General features: G+C 53.0%; 7 protein-coding genes across 7 annotated transcripts; 4 read left to right on the top strand and 3 right to left on the bottom strand.

Annotated features, from left to right (window-relative positions):
- Positions 1-1,199: 1,199 nt before the first annotated feature.
- J4E90_006183 (uncharacterized protein) lies at positions 1,200-3,420 on the bottom strand (the record flags this gene model as incomplete). The annotated part of the gene is made up of 3 exons (XM_051435732.1): positions 1,200-2,166; positions 2,220-3,227; positions 3,284-3,420. The coding sequence occupies 3 exons, from the start codon at positions 3,418-3,420 to the stop codon at positions 1,200-1,202; spliced, it is 2,112 nt and encodes a 703-aa protein (XP_051290590.1).
- Positions 3,421-3,851: 431 nt separating this feature from the next.
- Positions 3,852-5,321, top strand: J4E90_006182 (uncharacterized protein; the record flags this gene model as incomplete). The annotated part of the gene is made up of 1 exon (XM_051435731.1): positions 3,852-5,321. The coding sequence occupies one exon, from the start codon at positions 3,852-3,854 to the stop codon at positions 5,319-5,321; it is 1,470 nt and encodes a 489-aa protein (XP_051290589.1).
- Positions 5,322-7,424: 2,103 nt separating this feature from the next.
- On the top strand, positions 7,425-8,180 carry J4E90_006181 (uncharacterized protein; the record flags this gene model as incomplete). The annotated part of the gene is made up of 1 exon (XM_051435730.1): positions 7,425-8,180. One exon carries the CDS (start codon positions 7,425-7,427, stop codon positions 8,178-8,180), a length of 756 nt encoding a protein of 251 aa, XP_051290588.1.
- A 410-nt stretch (positions 8,181-8,590) lies between these two features.
- J4E90_006180 (uncharacterized protein) lies at positions 8,591-9,715 on the bottom strand (the record flags this gene model as incomplete). The annotated part of the gene is made up of 1 exon (XM_051435729.1): positions 8,591-9,715. One exon carries the CDS (start codon positions 9,713-9,715, stop codon positions 8,591-8,593), a length of 1,125 nt encoding a protein of 374 aa, XP_051290587.1.
- A 399-nt stretch (positions 9,716-10,114) lies between these two features.
- Positions 10,115-11,131, top strand: ESF2 (RNA-binding ATPase activator esf2; the record flags this gene model as incomplete). The annotated part of the gene is made up of 1 exon (XM_051435728.1): positions 10,115-11,131. The coding sequence occupies one exon, from the start codon at positions 10,115-10,117 to the stop codon at positions 11,129-11,131; it is 1,017 nt and encodes a 338-aa protein (XP_051290586.1).
- Positions 11,132-11,329: 198 nt separating this feature from the next.
- J4E90_006178 (uncharacterized protein) lies at positions 11,330-12,286 on the bottom strand (the record flags this gene model as incomplete). Its single annotated transcript, XM_051435727.1, has 1 exon — positions 11,330-12,286. One exon carries the CDS (start codon positions 12,284-12,286, stop codon positions 11,330-11,332), a length of 957 nt encoding a protein of 318 aa, XP_051290585.1.
- An 819-nt stretch (positions 12,287-13,105) lies between these two features.
- J4E90_006177 (uncharacterized protein) lies at positions 13,106-14,572 on the top strand (the record flags this gene model as incomplete). The annotated part of the gene is made up of 2 exons (XM_051435726.1): positions 13,106-13,926; positions 13,975-14,572. The coding sequence occupies 2 exons, from the start codon at positions 13,106-13,108 to the stop codon at positions 14,570-14,572; spliced, it is 1,419 nt and encodes a 472-aa protein (XP_051290584.1).
- Positions 14,573-14,716: the final 144 nt, after the last annotated feature.

Raw genomic sequence — 14,716 nt, 5'->3', positions numbered from 1 at the left:
TGATTTCCTCCATTAGCAGCGCGGAAGGACCAGCGCTTGGTGATGATAGGGGCATGGTAAAGCACCAGCTCATGGCGCTAACGCACACTCCAAATGACAGCGGCGCGCAGTCAAGAACGCCACAGGGACTGTGAGTAGTTTGACAGCTATCCAGATCCCTGCAATCTCGTTCTCTTCAGGTACTGTTGCCGGTATGCTATCATTGTGCTAGGGACCGTGAACATGTTTGCCCTGCTTCTGGAAGTTGGATCATTTCGGCTGTCGCGCTCGAGCCCTGATGAATCCTGTTCTTGGAAACAGACGTGGGACCATTGTTACCGGACGTTCCTAATCGCGCGACTTAGGTGTTGACGGTGTCTGCCCAGGTGTTCGCACGTGTAGTCGATGAACGTGTAATCCACGTCGGACCGAATGACTACACCACACTGCTGTTAGGTCGTAACCTAGTCGCTCATCTTTTCGCGATCAGCCTCGAGCTAATTGCTGGTCAGTTGATCTGGCTTCATATAGAGATAGCGCTTGAGCGGTGGAAGAATAATGCAGACCTCGGCGTTCTCTTCGGAACGGGTAGGGCGGATGGCAGACCCTGGGCTAGCACGTTTCGTCTCTCCGCACTTTGGTAGACCTGCGCTAGCGTAGCATATGCCGGCGCTACAAGCACACCAAGCACATCTCGGCAATGTTTTGCCCGGTCTTAGACATGTCGGTGTTTGAGTTGCCAGTATCCTGGCCATGCCCTCTGTGCATGTCTGATTCACGGAACAGTAATACCGTCTTTAAGAATGTGATGCTGCAAATGATCCAAGGTTGCCCCGGGAGCAGCAATGTCAGGCGTATTCGCTTGCTTTGCGACTATTATGCACGGAAGCTGGTATCCGCACCTGTCAAGTGTCGGAAGAATATTCACGCGCGTAGCTCGTCGGAGTTTTAGATGACAGGACGCGATGGATGGAGACTGCAAGGTGGATTTAAATGTCCGTAACCCACTTCCACATGGCTACCGATTGTTCGTACGACGAGTTGAGTAATCGAAAGTCTGACTGCGACTGTTCATATATTTAGTCTTTGTAACATCGTAAATGACTTGTATTTCATGTACTCATAGCCACTCATACTCCGGTCTTATGCATCAAGCCCAGCCACGACTGTCATCGTCATGAGACTTGAGGAAACGCCCTTAATCAGCTCGACTGACATATTTATACATACTCTCTGTCCGCACAGCTCTGGATCATGCCCTTGTTGGTCGCGTCGTACTCAACCAAGTCGATCTTGCCGTCCTTCTCGACAGTGTTTGCCTGGACGAAGACCTTCCTGGGTGTCTTCTTCTTAAGCACGGCCGGCCTGACCATGTTCTCGTAGAAGGGCTCAACAGTGGTGATCTCGTCGTACATCCTCTTACCAGCTGCGTAGTCTGCAGTGGCCTTGTAGATGTGCAGCTTCTGGAGGTAGTCATTTACGGCAGGGCGACCTAGATCCAGAATACGATCACGCTCAAGGCGGATGGTCAGGTCGGAGAGATCGTCCTTTTCCCATTCCAGCTGGCAGAACTCGACACCGGCATTGAGGAATGTGCGCAAGATGGAGAAGCGAGCTTGCATGTGGGCTTGACCCCACTTCCTGCTCTTGGGATCCCAGAACTCTAGAGCTGCGATACCAGCGCGGGCCATCTGAAGGTATGCTGTGAAGAGAACGTCGCCGGCCTCACTGTTCATGTCGGCCTTGCCGTCACCAAAACCGAACAGTTGCAAGATGGGGAATTCGCAAGAGAGCGCCATGGCGACGCATTCGGCACGGCACTCCTCGTAGGAAGCAGCGATGGTGCCGAATGTTGATCCCCAAGTCTGGCCTGGCTTGTACCAAGACTTTATCGGCTGGCCGCTTAGTGGTGAGATTGGAGGGTTCTCTTTGTCGAAGTTGAAGACGCCTGGCTCCGTCTCCTGGAGAAGCTTACCACAACCATGGCCTAGCAGCTCGTGGAGACCGACCTGGACCTCGAACGCAGGGTCTCGGTACTTTTGGTACGTGGCCAGGTCTTTGTCTTTTATGAAGGGAACAGCCTCGTTTGGTGCCTTTGCAGAGAGGATGTTGCCAAGCGATACGTTCTTGAAGCCGAAGTTCTGCCGAATGTCATCATAGTTGGGGATGTTGATTCCGGCAGGGATGCTGTTGATGTTAGATGAGGTCACAGAACAACGTGGGAAGTTTTTCTGACTTACCCACTGCCCGCAAATGTCAGCACCTCGAGCGAGGTGAAGTCAGGGCTAAGGAACTTGTCCTTCTCGAACGACTTGTCCCACGGTAGCAGAGGGATGTACTGTGGCGCGGTCTCGACCAACTTGCCAAAGGCTCGCGTCCGTTCCTTGTTGACCATGGCAACGAAGCCTTCCCACTCGCCACGGATGCCGTGTGGGTCGCGGTATGTCTCGATGAATCCGATGTCCGATTCCACCTGAGGTCCCTTGTCTTGGACCCATGCCTTTTGGCTTTCCTTGAAGGCCTGGAGTGACCCTGTCCTGAAGCTCTTGGAGTATTCCTCCATCATCTTGATCTCGTGGTCATTGGCTGCGTATTTCTTCGCCTGCTCAATGTGGTGCGCGATGGTGTCCATCTCCTTGGAGTAGTCACCAAAGACCAGCTTCACCTTGCTGCCATCGTCCATTGTCCACTCGCTTTCTTTCAGATCGCGTTGTTCTGCTGATGGGTTATCCGAGGCTGAAGCAATAAGAACCTCGTATCCATCCTTAGCCTTCTTGATCCTTGTGTTCTCCGGAAGCAGTCCTTTGCCTTCGAGGAAATCGCTCACGCTGGAGATCTGTTCGCTGGTGATGTCGGGGCTGTCGGGGTAGTAGGTTGAGATGTGTCCCGCACCGGGGTAGCCCAGATGCAGCTTTCCCACATCGTCGCCAGCATATATGGCGTCCTTGAACTTTTCGTATATGGCCAATGTGTCTTTGGAGGCGGTCGCGAGTGCCTTCAGCTGGCGCGGATCGAGGCGGGGTACGAACTTGCTGTCTCCGAACGACTTGAAGTTGCCTAGGTTGCCTAGAAACTGCGCTGAGTAATCGAGGTATGCGTCAATCTCTTCTTGTGAGAGACCTGTGTCTTTGGCGAGGGAAGCATAGTCGCCCTTGGCGTGCTTGTGGAGGGCGACGATGAAGTCGTAAATGTGCTCGGATTCGGGGGAGACTTGGCGGAGGACGACGCGAGTTCCGGCGAAGCAGGCTCTGTGGTATGTGTCAGTTACTGTATCATATACTGCTGAGGCATATGTATGTCCTACACTGAGAGATGGTGGGCGTAGAGCTTCTCCTTGTCGCTGAGCGCATCGAAGTGAGGCTTGATGGTCAGAGGCACGACAGTGGGCGGGCTATCGGCCAAGTACTGCTTGAGCGTCTCGGAGTCTATAGTGGCGGTCATGTTGTTGGTGGTAGTTGAGGTTGAGAGTCGTCTGGTGAGCTCCAAGGGCATCGGCGGGGGGCTGATGCGGGCCCAGTAGCATGGGCGTGGGGTAGCTGCACGTGTCTCATCTGCGGTCGTGGCAGGTTCGCGCCTCACTGCCGCGCGCCATAGGCCAATTCGCCCACTCGTGAGCCTCCTTCCAAGAGGCTGCAACAGACGCGGCTTAGCAAGCATCATTGTCAGACGTTTTCGCTCTATCATCGTACTAGAGTATCGATTCCTCTTTTCGCTCGCTTAGCTGGCGCAAATTCCCGCCGAGGTGTTTCCTTCCCGACGCGTCACGGTCGTGCCTTCTCCAATACCCGTCAACGCCATTGTTCATCCCACCAACACTCTTGCCGTCGACAAAATCGCCAACACCATCCATTGGGTCTCGAATCGTTTTCACAATGGACGACATTCCTAACGAATTGCTCATCCACATTGTTGACCAACTAAGAGGCCCAAAGACCTGGTCAGAACCAGCAGACTACAGCCGAATGCACGCCCTTGCGGCTCTTTGCTCCGTCTCAAAGAAGCTGCACCAGATTGCTAGACCATTACTCTACGAATCGATAGACCTACTCCCAAATGACGGTGTTCTGACCCAGTCTCAAAGACTTTTTGCTCGTCTCCAAGAGCAGCCAAGCCTTCCCTTCGAGATCAAAGCCCTTCGACAGAAGATGCGTGCTAGGCCGAGAGAGGACGGCGAGAGCCGTATGCGCGTCCGCGATGAGTACACGAATGACACTATAAGAGACTTGAGAGCCTTTGGGCTAGGCACGGAAGACACCTCAGCACTCGTGGGCCGTTGGCTAGGGTACGAAGACTTATACTTCGCTCTCGTGGCATTTCGGACACCGAACTTAGAGCGTCTATGGGTACGGTTGGACGGTTCCTACCAAGGGATCTATGAAGAGTGTAATAATACCCTTCTCGAGGGCATAGGTCGTATGGCTATGGACGTAAGTCGGCTTCACACTCACCGTTTTGACAATCTCAAGATCTTGCATTTCGAATTCTCCAATTCACCGGACATGCCCGCGCGGTATGCGTTCCCGTTGTTACTCTTACCCAACTTGGATGAGCTTACTCTTGTCGCGTTGGGCGGCTATGTCAACATTCCTGAGAATGAACATTACGCCGTTCTCGAATACGACGCCGACGACGGCTTGACCATTTTCGACAGCCCTTGGTCGTGGCCAGTACACTCATCGCCTATCACCAAGCTCTCGCTATTCAAACCAGTTATCTCTGAGAACGCGGTCAAAAATATGATAATTGCGTGCAAAGGTCTGGAGCGATTTGAATGCTTTCACCCACTGCGTTCCAGCACGGACGATCAGTGGTTTGGGGGTCTCGTTTCTGCGCTGAACAATCACATCGAGAGTCTTCAAAATTTATCGTTAGTGTGTAGGGAACATCGGCTCTCGTTAGAGAACACTGGCATGGCTCAGCTCGATAGTCTCCACGGATTCACCAACTTGGACTCGGTCAGGGTCTCTTTGTCTCTGGTTTCAGATCCGGGGGAAACTCTGAGTGCTCGAAATCTGCCTGCTTTCTTCCCGCCAAGCATCACATCACTGCACATCCACTATCCCCGTGAGCCAAACGACGAAGCCGGCCAACAACTTCTCGATGTTCTCACCGCGCACAAGGACGGTACATTACCGTCGCTGAAAGATGTACACATCGCCTGGGTATACTACCAACGCGGAAAGGATGAATTTGATCTGCTAGAACGACTTCAGTCGCTGGTACAGATCAAAGAGCAATACGAGACATCATCAATCACGTTTGACATTACGTTGACAATCAGAGACGACAGAGGTAAGTGGCCGTTGGTTAGGCGATCATCAAGCGGTGCTAATGTCTACTAGGGACCAGAAATAAATGGCCTAAGCTGCCCAGTCTAGGACTTGTCATGAACGGGACGTACCTGAGCACTGATCCCTGGGATGAATTTGACCAGCCCTACCATGAATCTAACGAGACAAGTGTCTTTGTTGATTTTACGACTTCTCCTGCTCGCTACACGGTGCAGGAACTACAGGATGATCGAGATCACTTATCTTTCTGGTGAACCCGCAATTTGTATACGAGGGGCCCCGGGGTATACTTAACACTCTTGTCAGCTTCGTTTCCCGGTCCTGAAACATGCTCATCTGGCCCGACGTGAACCGGCTCACGATCACGATATTTTCAACCCGTCGGTCTCCTGGAGTCGAGGTCCAGTGTCGCGCGTATAGACGTCGATTGCGCAAATGTCGCCATCTTCCATATCTGTCAATACACCTTGGCCCTATCCTCAGCTCCTTAATGACTATGCGACTTCAAGACAGCCTCTTCAGCGATTTCAAGTCTGCGGAGATGTGCGGATATGAAACTTCCAGCGCTTCTTACAGCCACTTCGCACAATCCTTTCATACCCCTCCTCTCATCAACAATACGACATCGAGAGACTAGGCCACCAAAGCCTCATCCTGGCTGTTGGCACAAGCATCAACGTCATCTGCGTGTGATACGCCACTTGACATCGCATTCATTATGCTAGAAAGCTCCGGCACCGGGCATGGCGCCCTATTGCCTCTCTCATCACGAAAACATATTTATAGTTCTTGGTAGCTCCGGGCGCTGCAGCCACGGGCCACACGGTCGGTCGAGGACCCGCTTTCAAGATGCCAGCTATGCAGATTAGATGCACTGAAATCAACCTGGCGTTGATCGCTTGACAAGGACGAAGTTGGTTATGCTTGTTACTCTTGTGGTAACAAAGCACGTGCCGCCTGCACCAAGGTATTTTGAGGAGCAGAAGTCCACCAGATTTGTCGCCGTACTTCTAGTGCCCGGTCTTGCAGATGCCGAACAAGTGTCTAACAGCAGTCATTCATCAAAACGGCTTGGAAATTCGGCTCACTGCGTGTGGCGTCATGGTATACCTTCTCAGCATCGCCGGATGCGTCCATGTTACCTAGAGACAGTTGCTCCCTCAGCCTGGTACCTGCCATAGATGGGCTAGCGCTGACTGTGGAACACCAAGAACATAATCTGACTAGTCAGCTATTCCCGGCACATCGGTCTGAGTTCATGTTGCGGCTCACAAGGCTGAGGCCGCAATCGCTAGCAATCCTACTCCGCTTAAGCTAGTCTGCCGCGAATGATGCTAAACGCTAGAGTACCCTGTCAGGCTAGATGCTGGGTGTAGCATAGATACGAAGCACTTTGCTCCATTCAGTTCTACTTCCTGAACTGAATGGGGGCGGTGTCAGCAATTCTTCCTTGGCGCAAAAAGCACCGCACAGCAAGGCTGAAAATCGAGGTACTCCGACCCGCCGCAGCATTCAACGCCAATGGTTTCAGACTCATGAAAGATGGACGGAATTTCTGTTGAGGAAGCTTCTCGGGCTATACAAGCTGTCGGCCAGATCACATCAGCCACTTCAAGTACTCTAGGACCGACTTCAGATGGACTCCAGATGCTCATGGCATACAACATCAGGCGTTAATACGCACTTGGCACCTGTGCATAATGACTCGGCCCCAAAGCCACGGCGTTGGAGTCAATTTGAGCTTCGATCATCTCTACAATTCCGGCGATGTCTCTTCATCACACCATCAGCACGCTATGCTGTGTGTTATTGGGGGGCCAGCGTCGTTGATTGGCAAAGATGCATGCACAGTGCCTCTTGGTAGCCGCAAGAGGCTCAAGTAAACCTCACATTCGCTTTCCCTTGCTCTGTCACGGATATCCGGTCGGCAAATCCGATCCCCAAGGGACTGCCTTGACATACTCACCCTTCAGGTCAGGCTGAGCAAACGAACATAAGTAGAGCACGATGCTCGTTCTTATAGAGAAAATTCCAGCCTGAGACTACCCCCGCTTCTGAGACTTATCTGCATTAGCTAGAGTTTTCCCAGTCAAGTTTCCTCCAACGCCTACAGTTCATTTCTCTTAGGATTGATACCCTCCTGCCTTCGCTACTATGTCTTCGTTCACTCTGCAGAAAGTACTGCTATCCCTCCTGCTCCTAGCAAACGTCGTCATCGCCGTCCGCTTCAGTTTCACCATCCAGGAAGTACACGTCGGGGTCACCCGTGACTTGCAAGAAGACGACCTGCTTCTCGCTATCGCCTCAACAGCAGGCAGCAACACCATCAAGAACTCTTGGCTTGTTGGCGAGGTCGAAGCCGATGCTATCGTTGCGGCAAACGATACCGTCAAGTACACGCAGGAGATCGATGTTCCCGATGCTGCTTTGAACCTGTCTGTAGCCATTGGCGGCTTGAACACAGATGATGAAGATGAGGAGTTGGCTTTCAGTAAGCAGTTCGTCGATATGTGCCCCATTACTACTAACGCGTTACCAGACTTTGTGGAAGGAATAGCCGCCGTCGCTGCCGCAATCCCCGGACCGCAAGCCCTCCCAGCTAAACTCCTCAGCATCGTGCTCGGCGCTATCGGAAACCCCTTAAACTGCACCGGTCCAGTCATCGTTGGTAATGCTCTGTATACTAAAGACCAGATGGACGAGCTTGAGCAGAACAAGCCCACATGCGAGACAAAGGAGTACGGATACGACACTCCATTCGCTTGTGCGCCTACCGGTCAAAATTCGAGCTACAGTGTCACTTACTGTCTTGAGCGGCTTGACGCCAAGTCTGCGGCACCGATCAGTTCACCAAGTCTGGCTGCTCTGGCGACTGCCCTTGCCGTTACCATCCTTTACAGCGGCTTATGAACGGTGATCCAGGGATTGGGATCAAATGGTACACAAGTAAGCTTGCTGAGCTGGGTGTAAGCTCATTGCGGGTTGTAGCGTTTCACTTCAGGACTGGGGAGATTTCAACAGGCGAAAAGCTACTTGGGAGGTTCACGCTTCCGTATCTTGGTTCCTTAGTTCCCCTTTGTAGACAACAATTGGCCCTATGGTTCGCGAGAGATATACTGTCGCTATAGCAAAATATTAGAACTCTTTTTTGTCGAACAGGTCGCAGAAATACCAAATCAAGTAGCTATTCAGCAGTCGGGGTGACAGAAGTCTCCTAAACTCAGGTAGCGAGGGTGGAATCATTTCTAGCGAGAAAAGCCAGGGTATCAATTTACTATCTATTCATCACAAGCACATTACTCCAAGCTCTCATAGAAAACTTAAGCATCAATCTCAGCCCTCAGGTTACCCCGTCCGCGAGCGATCGCATCACCCAGGTCCATGTTTGAGGCTTGCCCACGCACGCTCGAGATGAAACGGCGTCCTCCATCCATATTATTCTTGTGCTTCTCTTCTTCCTCTGCATCCTTGATCTCTTGTTGTCGGACACGCTCAGCACGCTGCTCCTCTAGGGATGTCGCCTCTGCTTGCATTGCAGCTAGGCGGTCAGCGGCGCTCTGACGGGCTTCCGTATCATCGGCTTTGCTTTCGACTTGTTTTTCGACTTGTCTTCTCGGTGGTGTACGGTCCCATCGTCGGTATGTGTCGCGGTCGCGAAGATCGCCACGATCCTCCCTCCTGCGTGGTGATCGAGTGCGGTCTCGTCGGCTGCTGTGTTTGCGGTATGGTGAGCGTGAGCGGGATCTCGACCGTCTACGGTGGCTGTCACGGTGGCTGTCACGGTGGCTGTCACGGTGGCTGTCGCGATCGCGACGATCTTCGCGGTCTTCCCTCCTGCGTGGTGACCGTGACCGATGGCGTCGGCTGCTGTGTTTGTGCTCGCGCTCCCGACTCCGCTCCCTGTCCCGGTGCTTGTGTTTCTTCTCTCGCTCCTTCTCTTTCTCGCGCTTTTCGGCGTATTTAGCCTCTTTCTGCGCGTCCTTCATAGCCTTCAACTGCATCTCCATTTTCTGCTTCTGAATCATGAGGAGCGGGTCTTGGAGGACCTTCTTCTGTGTGTCGCGAGCAGTGTTCGCATTCGTGTCGGCCGTGGCGGCGTCGATGCCGACTGCAGCGCCCTTCTGAAGGCTTTGTGTATCGTTCGACTTCAGCAGGTTGTCGATCCTGCGTTTGCCCAAAAGGTAGCCCTCGCGCTCCTCTGTGACGCCGGCATCGCCGCTCGGGCCTGAATACATCCAGTCAACCCTCCGCTGTACGACCTTGCCGCCATTCTCAGCTTGCAATCTCTGCAGCTGCTCGATCGCCGCTTCCTCTTCACGTTCCTTGCGCAACTTCTCGATCAGTTTGCGCTCCTCGAGCGCAGACTTCTCCTCCTTCCACACTCTTTCCTGGTTCTTGCGCAAGTGGGGATGCCACGACTTCTTCAAATTGAGATCTCCTCCCATGGCTGCGAGAGGTGTGGTGTGTGTGCAGGTAGGTGAAGTTTGTTGGTGGGCTTGCGAGACAGGTGTGATGCGCGAGTAGGTGTGTTCGTTGGTGGGATTTCGAGCAAGGTGTGATGCGCGGGTCGGTGAGTTCGTTTGTGGGTGTGGTGGGTGTGGATGTGAAAAGGTGATGGAGGCTGGCAGATGAGTTGCGCGACAAAGTGCCAAGGCGCTAGGTCAGGCCCCACCCAAAAGTTGACCTCCGCGACTTCTCCGCAAAAGTTTCGAGCGGACGAATGCGCCCGTTTACAGCCCGAATATCCACGTCACGACAGGCGTTTCCCGACCGAAAGACGATTACGTACTCCGAGAAGAGTCTATCATATTGCGATCCGCAAAAGAATTACTTTCCGCGCAGCAATGGCGACGCGCAAACGAAACGAATACCTCGACGTTGAGGAAAGCGAAGACGAGGAGAGAGGCTATGACTCCGAGGAGGAAAGCAGAGCGCGCATGCTACCTACGTCAAAACGGCAAAAAATAGATCACGTCTCCGACTCCGAGGGCGATGCGGAGGAACTGGAAGATGATGAAGAACAAGACTTCAACGAAGACGGTGCCGAAGATGGAGAAGAAGATGATGAGCAACACGCACCGAAGCGCTTCGCCTCCAAGAGCGCCGAACTAGCACATCTCGAGAAACTCGCTGCGTCCCTTCCCTCAGAGATGAGGTTACAGACCACAAAACTCGGAAAGGCTCTGCCACCATCATCACTCAAGAAAGACAAGTCCGGCGTCATATACCTCTCGCGCGTGCCACCCTTCATGAAGCCAGCCGTAATGCGCTCCCTTCTAACACCCTACGGCGCCGTAGGCCGCATATTCCTCACCCCAGAAGACAGTACATCGCGCACCCAGCGCCTGCGCAACGGAGGCACGCGTCGCAAGCTCTTCCTCGACGGCTGGGTCGAATTCCTACACAAGCGCGACGCCAAGTTCGTGGCCGAGAACCTGAATGCGCAAACAATGGGCGGCAAGAAAAGGGGCAGGTGGCATGACGAAGTGTGGAATATTCGGTACTTGAGCGGCGTCAAGTGGCACAACTTGGTCGAGCAGATCCAGAATGAGAACGCGGAGCGCGCGGCAAGACTCAGGTTTGAGATTTCGCAGGGCAAGAAGGAGAACAAGGCGTTCTTGGAGAACGTGGAGAGAGGCAAGATGGCTAGTGGTATTGAGGCTACAAGGCGGAAGAGAGGAGAGGATGTCGATGGTGATAATGCGGCGACTGAGGCAGCAGCAGCGGTACAGGAAGTAGATGGGAAGCCAAAGAGGCGGAAGGGAAGGCTTGAGTTCTCGCAGCATACGGCTACGAGCAAGGCGATGAAGAAGCCCGAGCCGGGTCAGGACGTGAATAGGGTGTTGAGTAGTATGATGTAGAGCGATGCGCATGATATCCAGGAATACAAGTATATTTCAGACTTGAACCAATGTCCTCAGCCGTATTGGTGATGGAATCTAGTGCCGTAATGCAATAGTAATAACGCCAAACCCCCGATGCCTTTCTGCATGATATAACGCCAGCCCTCGAGAGCAAGAATGCCAGGGTATAAGTACAATATTGTTGTTTTGCCCCAATTATATCGCTGTTCCTCGCTCGAAGCTGTCCCGTATCTCGCTCGTGTATTTGTTGTAGAAGCGCGAGAGCTTGTCGTTGAACTGCTTGTTCTTCTGGTTGATGTACGTGACATCGCCCATATCCTCGGAGTCGCGTATGCCCCTCGCTGCCCTGGCCTTCAACCTGGCGCGCTCGCCCTTTTCCAAATCTTCCACTAGCCTGTCCACGGCTTCCTTCGATGGCTTGTGATCGTGGCTGTACGCTTCGTCGACTGGTGTGTTTATGCGTCCTTGGTTGTCGACTGTGTAGATTTCACCGGCATCCGTTTCGACGAGTTGCAGAAGTCCGGAGGATACTTGCGACTGCAGTTTCCTTGCCTTCTCCTCAGCATACGCCTCCAGGTCGACCTTGCTCATCTGACCGATCTGCCTCTTGTACACCTTGTTCGCCTCATTCCTGTAGTCTGCGAACGCGACTCCCTCCCTGTTCTTCGACTTCTTCTTCAGCCGCTTGTCCCAGCTCTCGCTCTCTTCAACTGTGTAGTCCCAATTCCTCTTGCGCTCAAAATCAGGGTCTTCGGATTTGAGAAGTTTGTACGAGGCCTTTTCGTTCAAAGCACCAAGTTTGGAAATTTGCGCGAGGCGAGAACTGCGGTCTTCGGCGTCGCGAACCTCGCGCTCTGTCTCTTTACGCCCGTTTACTTTGGCTGCTTGGAGCGCTTTGAAGCGGGCCATTCGCGCAGCGAGCGCAGCTTTCGGGTCGGGGTTTGTGGTCGCACTGAGAGAGCTATCTTTCGTCGAAGCGGCTTCGTGGACTGTGATCGCATCTTGCGCTGACGCTCCATTCGCGCTCATGGTGTCTGACGCTTCGGCCTTTTCGACTTTCGGCGGTACGGATACGGTGGTGACCTCCTCTTCGACATTTTGAGGGGCTTCGAGCGCGATCGCCGCTTTGTCTACTTTTGCTAGGTCGGCCATGGTGGGTTGTTGTTGCTGTGAGGGCGGTCACTCCTCCGCGAAATGTTGGATTGACGACTGCCAAGCCACTAGCGTGGCTTGCATGCGACAGCCTCGACCCTGGGTGAGGCCTCATCACTTCTCAACATCACGAAGGCTAAGCACCAGTTCTGCAAGGTCGGCAACACCTCAGATGTATCAGAGGCACAACTGATAACACGCTCGATGGCCTGTCTGTCGTGTTCCGACGCGATCTAACATGCGCTCCTGCGTTCCGCCTAGCTTTCCGGTCACATACTACATATGAAAGATCAGTGAGACACCGACGATTAACGACATGTCATTCTCTTATCGAGTAGGAAGATCCTTATCATCGACCGCAGCGATTTTCAGATGCAGCGACGCAACTGATTCTGGTGCCATGCCCTATGTAATGTTCAGAAAGAGATGGATCCCAAGGATATCGGACAAGGGTACCGGCATGGAGTAGACACTGTGGGGTCTTGCTGCTCAAAACATGGTTCAATTTCTCTAGATCGCTTCTCGGAGATTTATATATGATAGCTATAGTACTTTACGGAGGTAAGCACCGGGTAATTCCACCACTCACAGCTTTACCGCAACGGAGGAGAACAGCTTGCAGAGGATCTTCCTCGTATACTGGTTGCACAGGAAGCTCGGTCTTGAAGCTGTTTGTGGGGCTCTCGACTAATAGCATCCCTGCGCCGTTCTCTTTAACATGGATAAAGGCTAAATGGAGATGATGCTTATACAAAAGCTTCGCCTGTCGCAATTCACGTAGGTGTATCCCAAGGGACCATTTTACCTCAGACTCCAGTCATGGCGCTCTCCAGCTACCTCGTACTGGCGCTGACGGCCTTCGCGAGTACACACGCATCCCTACAACCCCGACAGTCCTCCACTGTAACCGTCGACTTGACCAAAACCTACCAGACTATAGATGGCTTCGGCATATCGGAAACCTTCCAACGCGCGAACCAGATGCATGCCCTCTCGCCCTCACTCCAACGCTATGCCCTTGACCTGCTCTTTAATCGCACGTCCGGCGCTGGCTTCTCAATTCTGCGAAATGGCATCGGTTCATCTCCGGATTCGAGCAGCGATCACATGGTCTCCATTCAACCCACAAATCCCGGTGGTCCAAATGCGACGCCGAAATATGTGTTTGACGGCAATGACAACAGCCAGGTCTGGGTCAGTACGGAAGCAGTGAAGACGTACGGCTTGCGCACTGTATATGCAAACGCGTGGTCGGCACCAGGATACATGAAAACGAACAATAACGATGCAAATGGGGGATCTCTCTGTGGGGTTTCTGGCGCCACTTGTTCGAGCGGGGATTGGAAACAAGCGTACGCCAACTATCTGGTCCAGTACATCACTTACTACAAAAACATCGGGGTGGAGATCACGCACTTAGGTTTCCTAAACGAACCAGATCTTACGACAAGCTACGCCAGCATGAGGAGCAACGGGCAGCAAGCCGCAGACTTCATCAAAGTATTGCGACCAACACTCGACAAAGCAAACTTTACGAGCGTAAAGGTTACGTGCTGTGACGCCGAGGGATGGAGTAGTCAGCAGAGTATGATGAATGCACTAAGTAGCGTGAGCAGTCTGTTGGGTACGATCACCGCACAGTAAGTCCTCCACCCAAACGCCAAAACCGCACACTGACCATCATCTAGTTCCTACACATCCCAACCCAACAGCCCAATAAACACCCCCCACCACGTCTGGCAAACCGAGAACGCCGATCTCCAAGGCGCATGGACAACAGTCTTCTACAGCAACAACGGCGCAGGCGAGGGCCTAAATTGGGCGAACAAAATCCACACTGCGCTCACAACCGCCAATGCCTCCGCATATTTATACTGGATCGGCGTCCAAGGCGGCGCAACAAATAGCAAGCTGATCCGTATCTCGGATGACAAAACATCAGTCATACCGAGTAAACGTCTCTGGGCATTCGCGAATTGGAGTAGACATGTGCGACCGGGTGCTGTGAGGGTAGGTGCGAGTGGTGGGCCGAGTGGAAGTCGGGTTAGTGCGTTCAGGAATGTGGATGGGAGTTTGGCGGTGCAGGTTATCCAGGGAGGGACGGTGACGGGTGCCGTTACGGTACAGGTGAGTGGTTTTGTTGCTAAGACGGCGAAGGCGTGGATCACGGATAATGGGCATGATTGCGATGAGATTGCGGTTACGGTGGCGGCGGATGGGGGTAGTGTTAGTGCGCAGGTGCTGGGGAGGAGTATGGTGACTTTTGTGTTGAGTCCAGCGGCTTAGTTGAGGGGTCATGCGATAGCATGGGGATGGCTGTGTTGGTTTGTAGCGAGCATGTATTTGATGAAGAAACATCGAGATCTATCATTCTTTCGTACACTGTCAATCTCACGTTTCCTCAAACGATGTGGGCACAGATAAGCCGCT

This window comes from Alternaria incomplexa (assembly GCF_024043165.1).
Source record: "Alternaria incomplexa strain BMP 0042 chromosome Unknown scaffold_8, whole genome shotgun sequence".
Lineage (NCBI taxonomy): Eukaryota > Fungi > Ascomycota > Dothideomycetes > Pleosporales > Pleosporaceae > Alternaria > Alternaria incomplexa.
The sequence above is the reverse complement of the archived record's forward strand: the minus strand, read 5'-3'. Positions and strand labels throughout refer to the sequence as shown.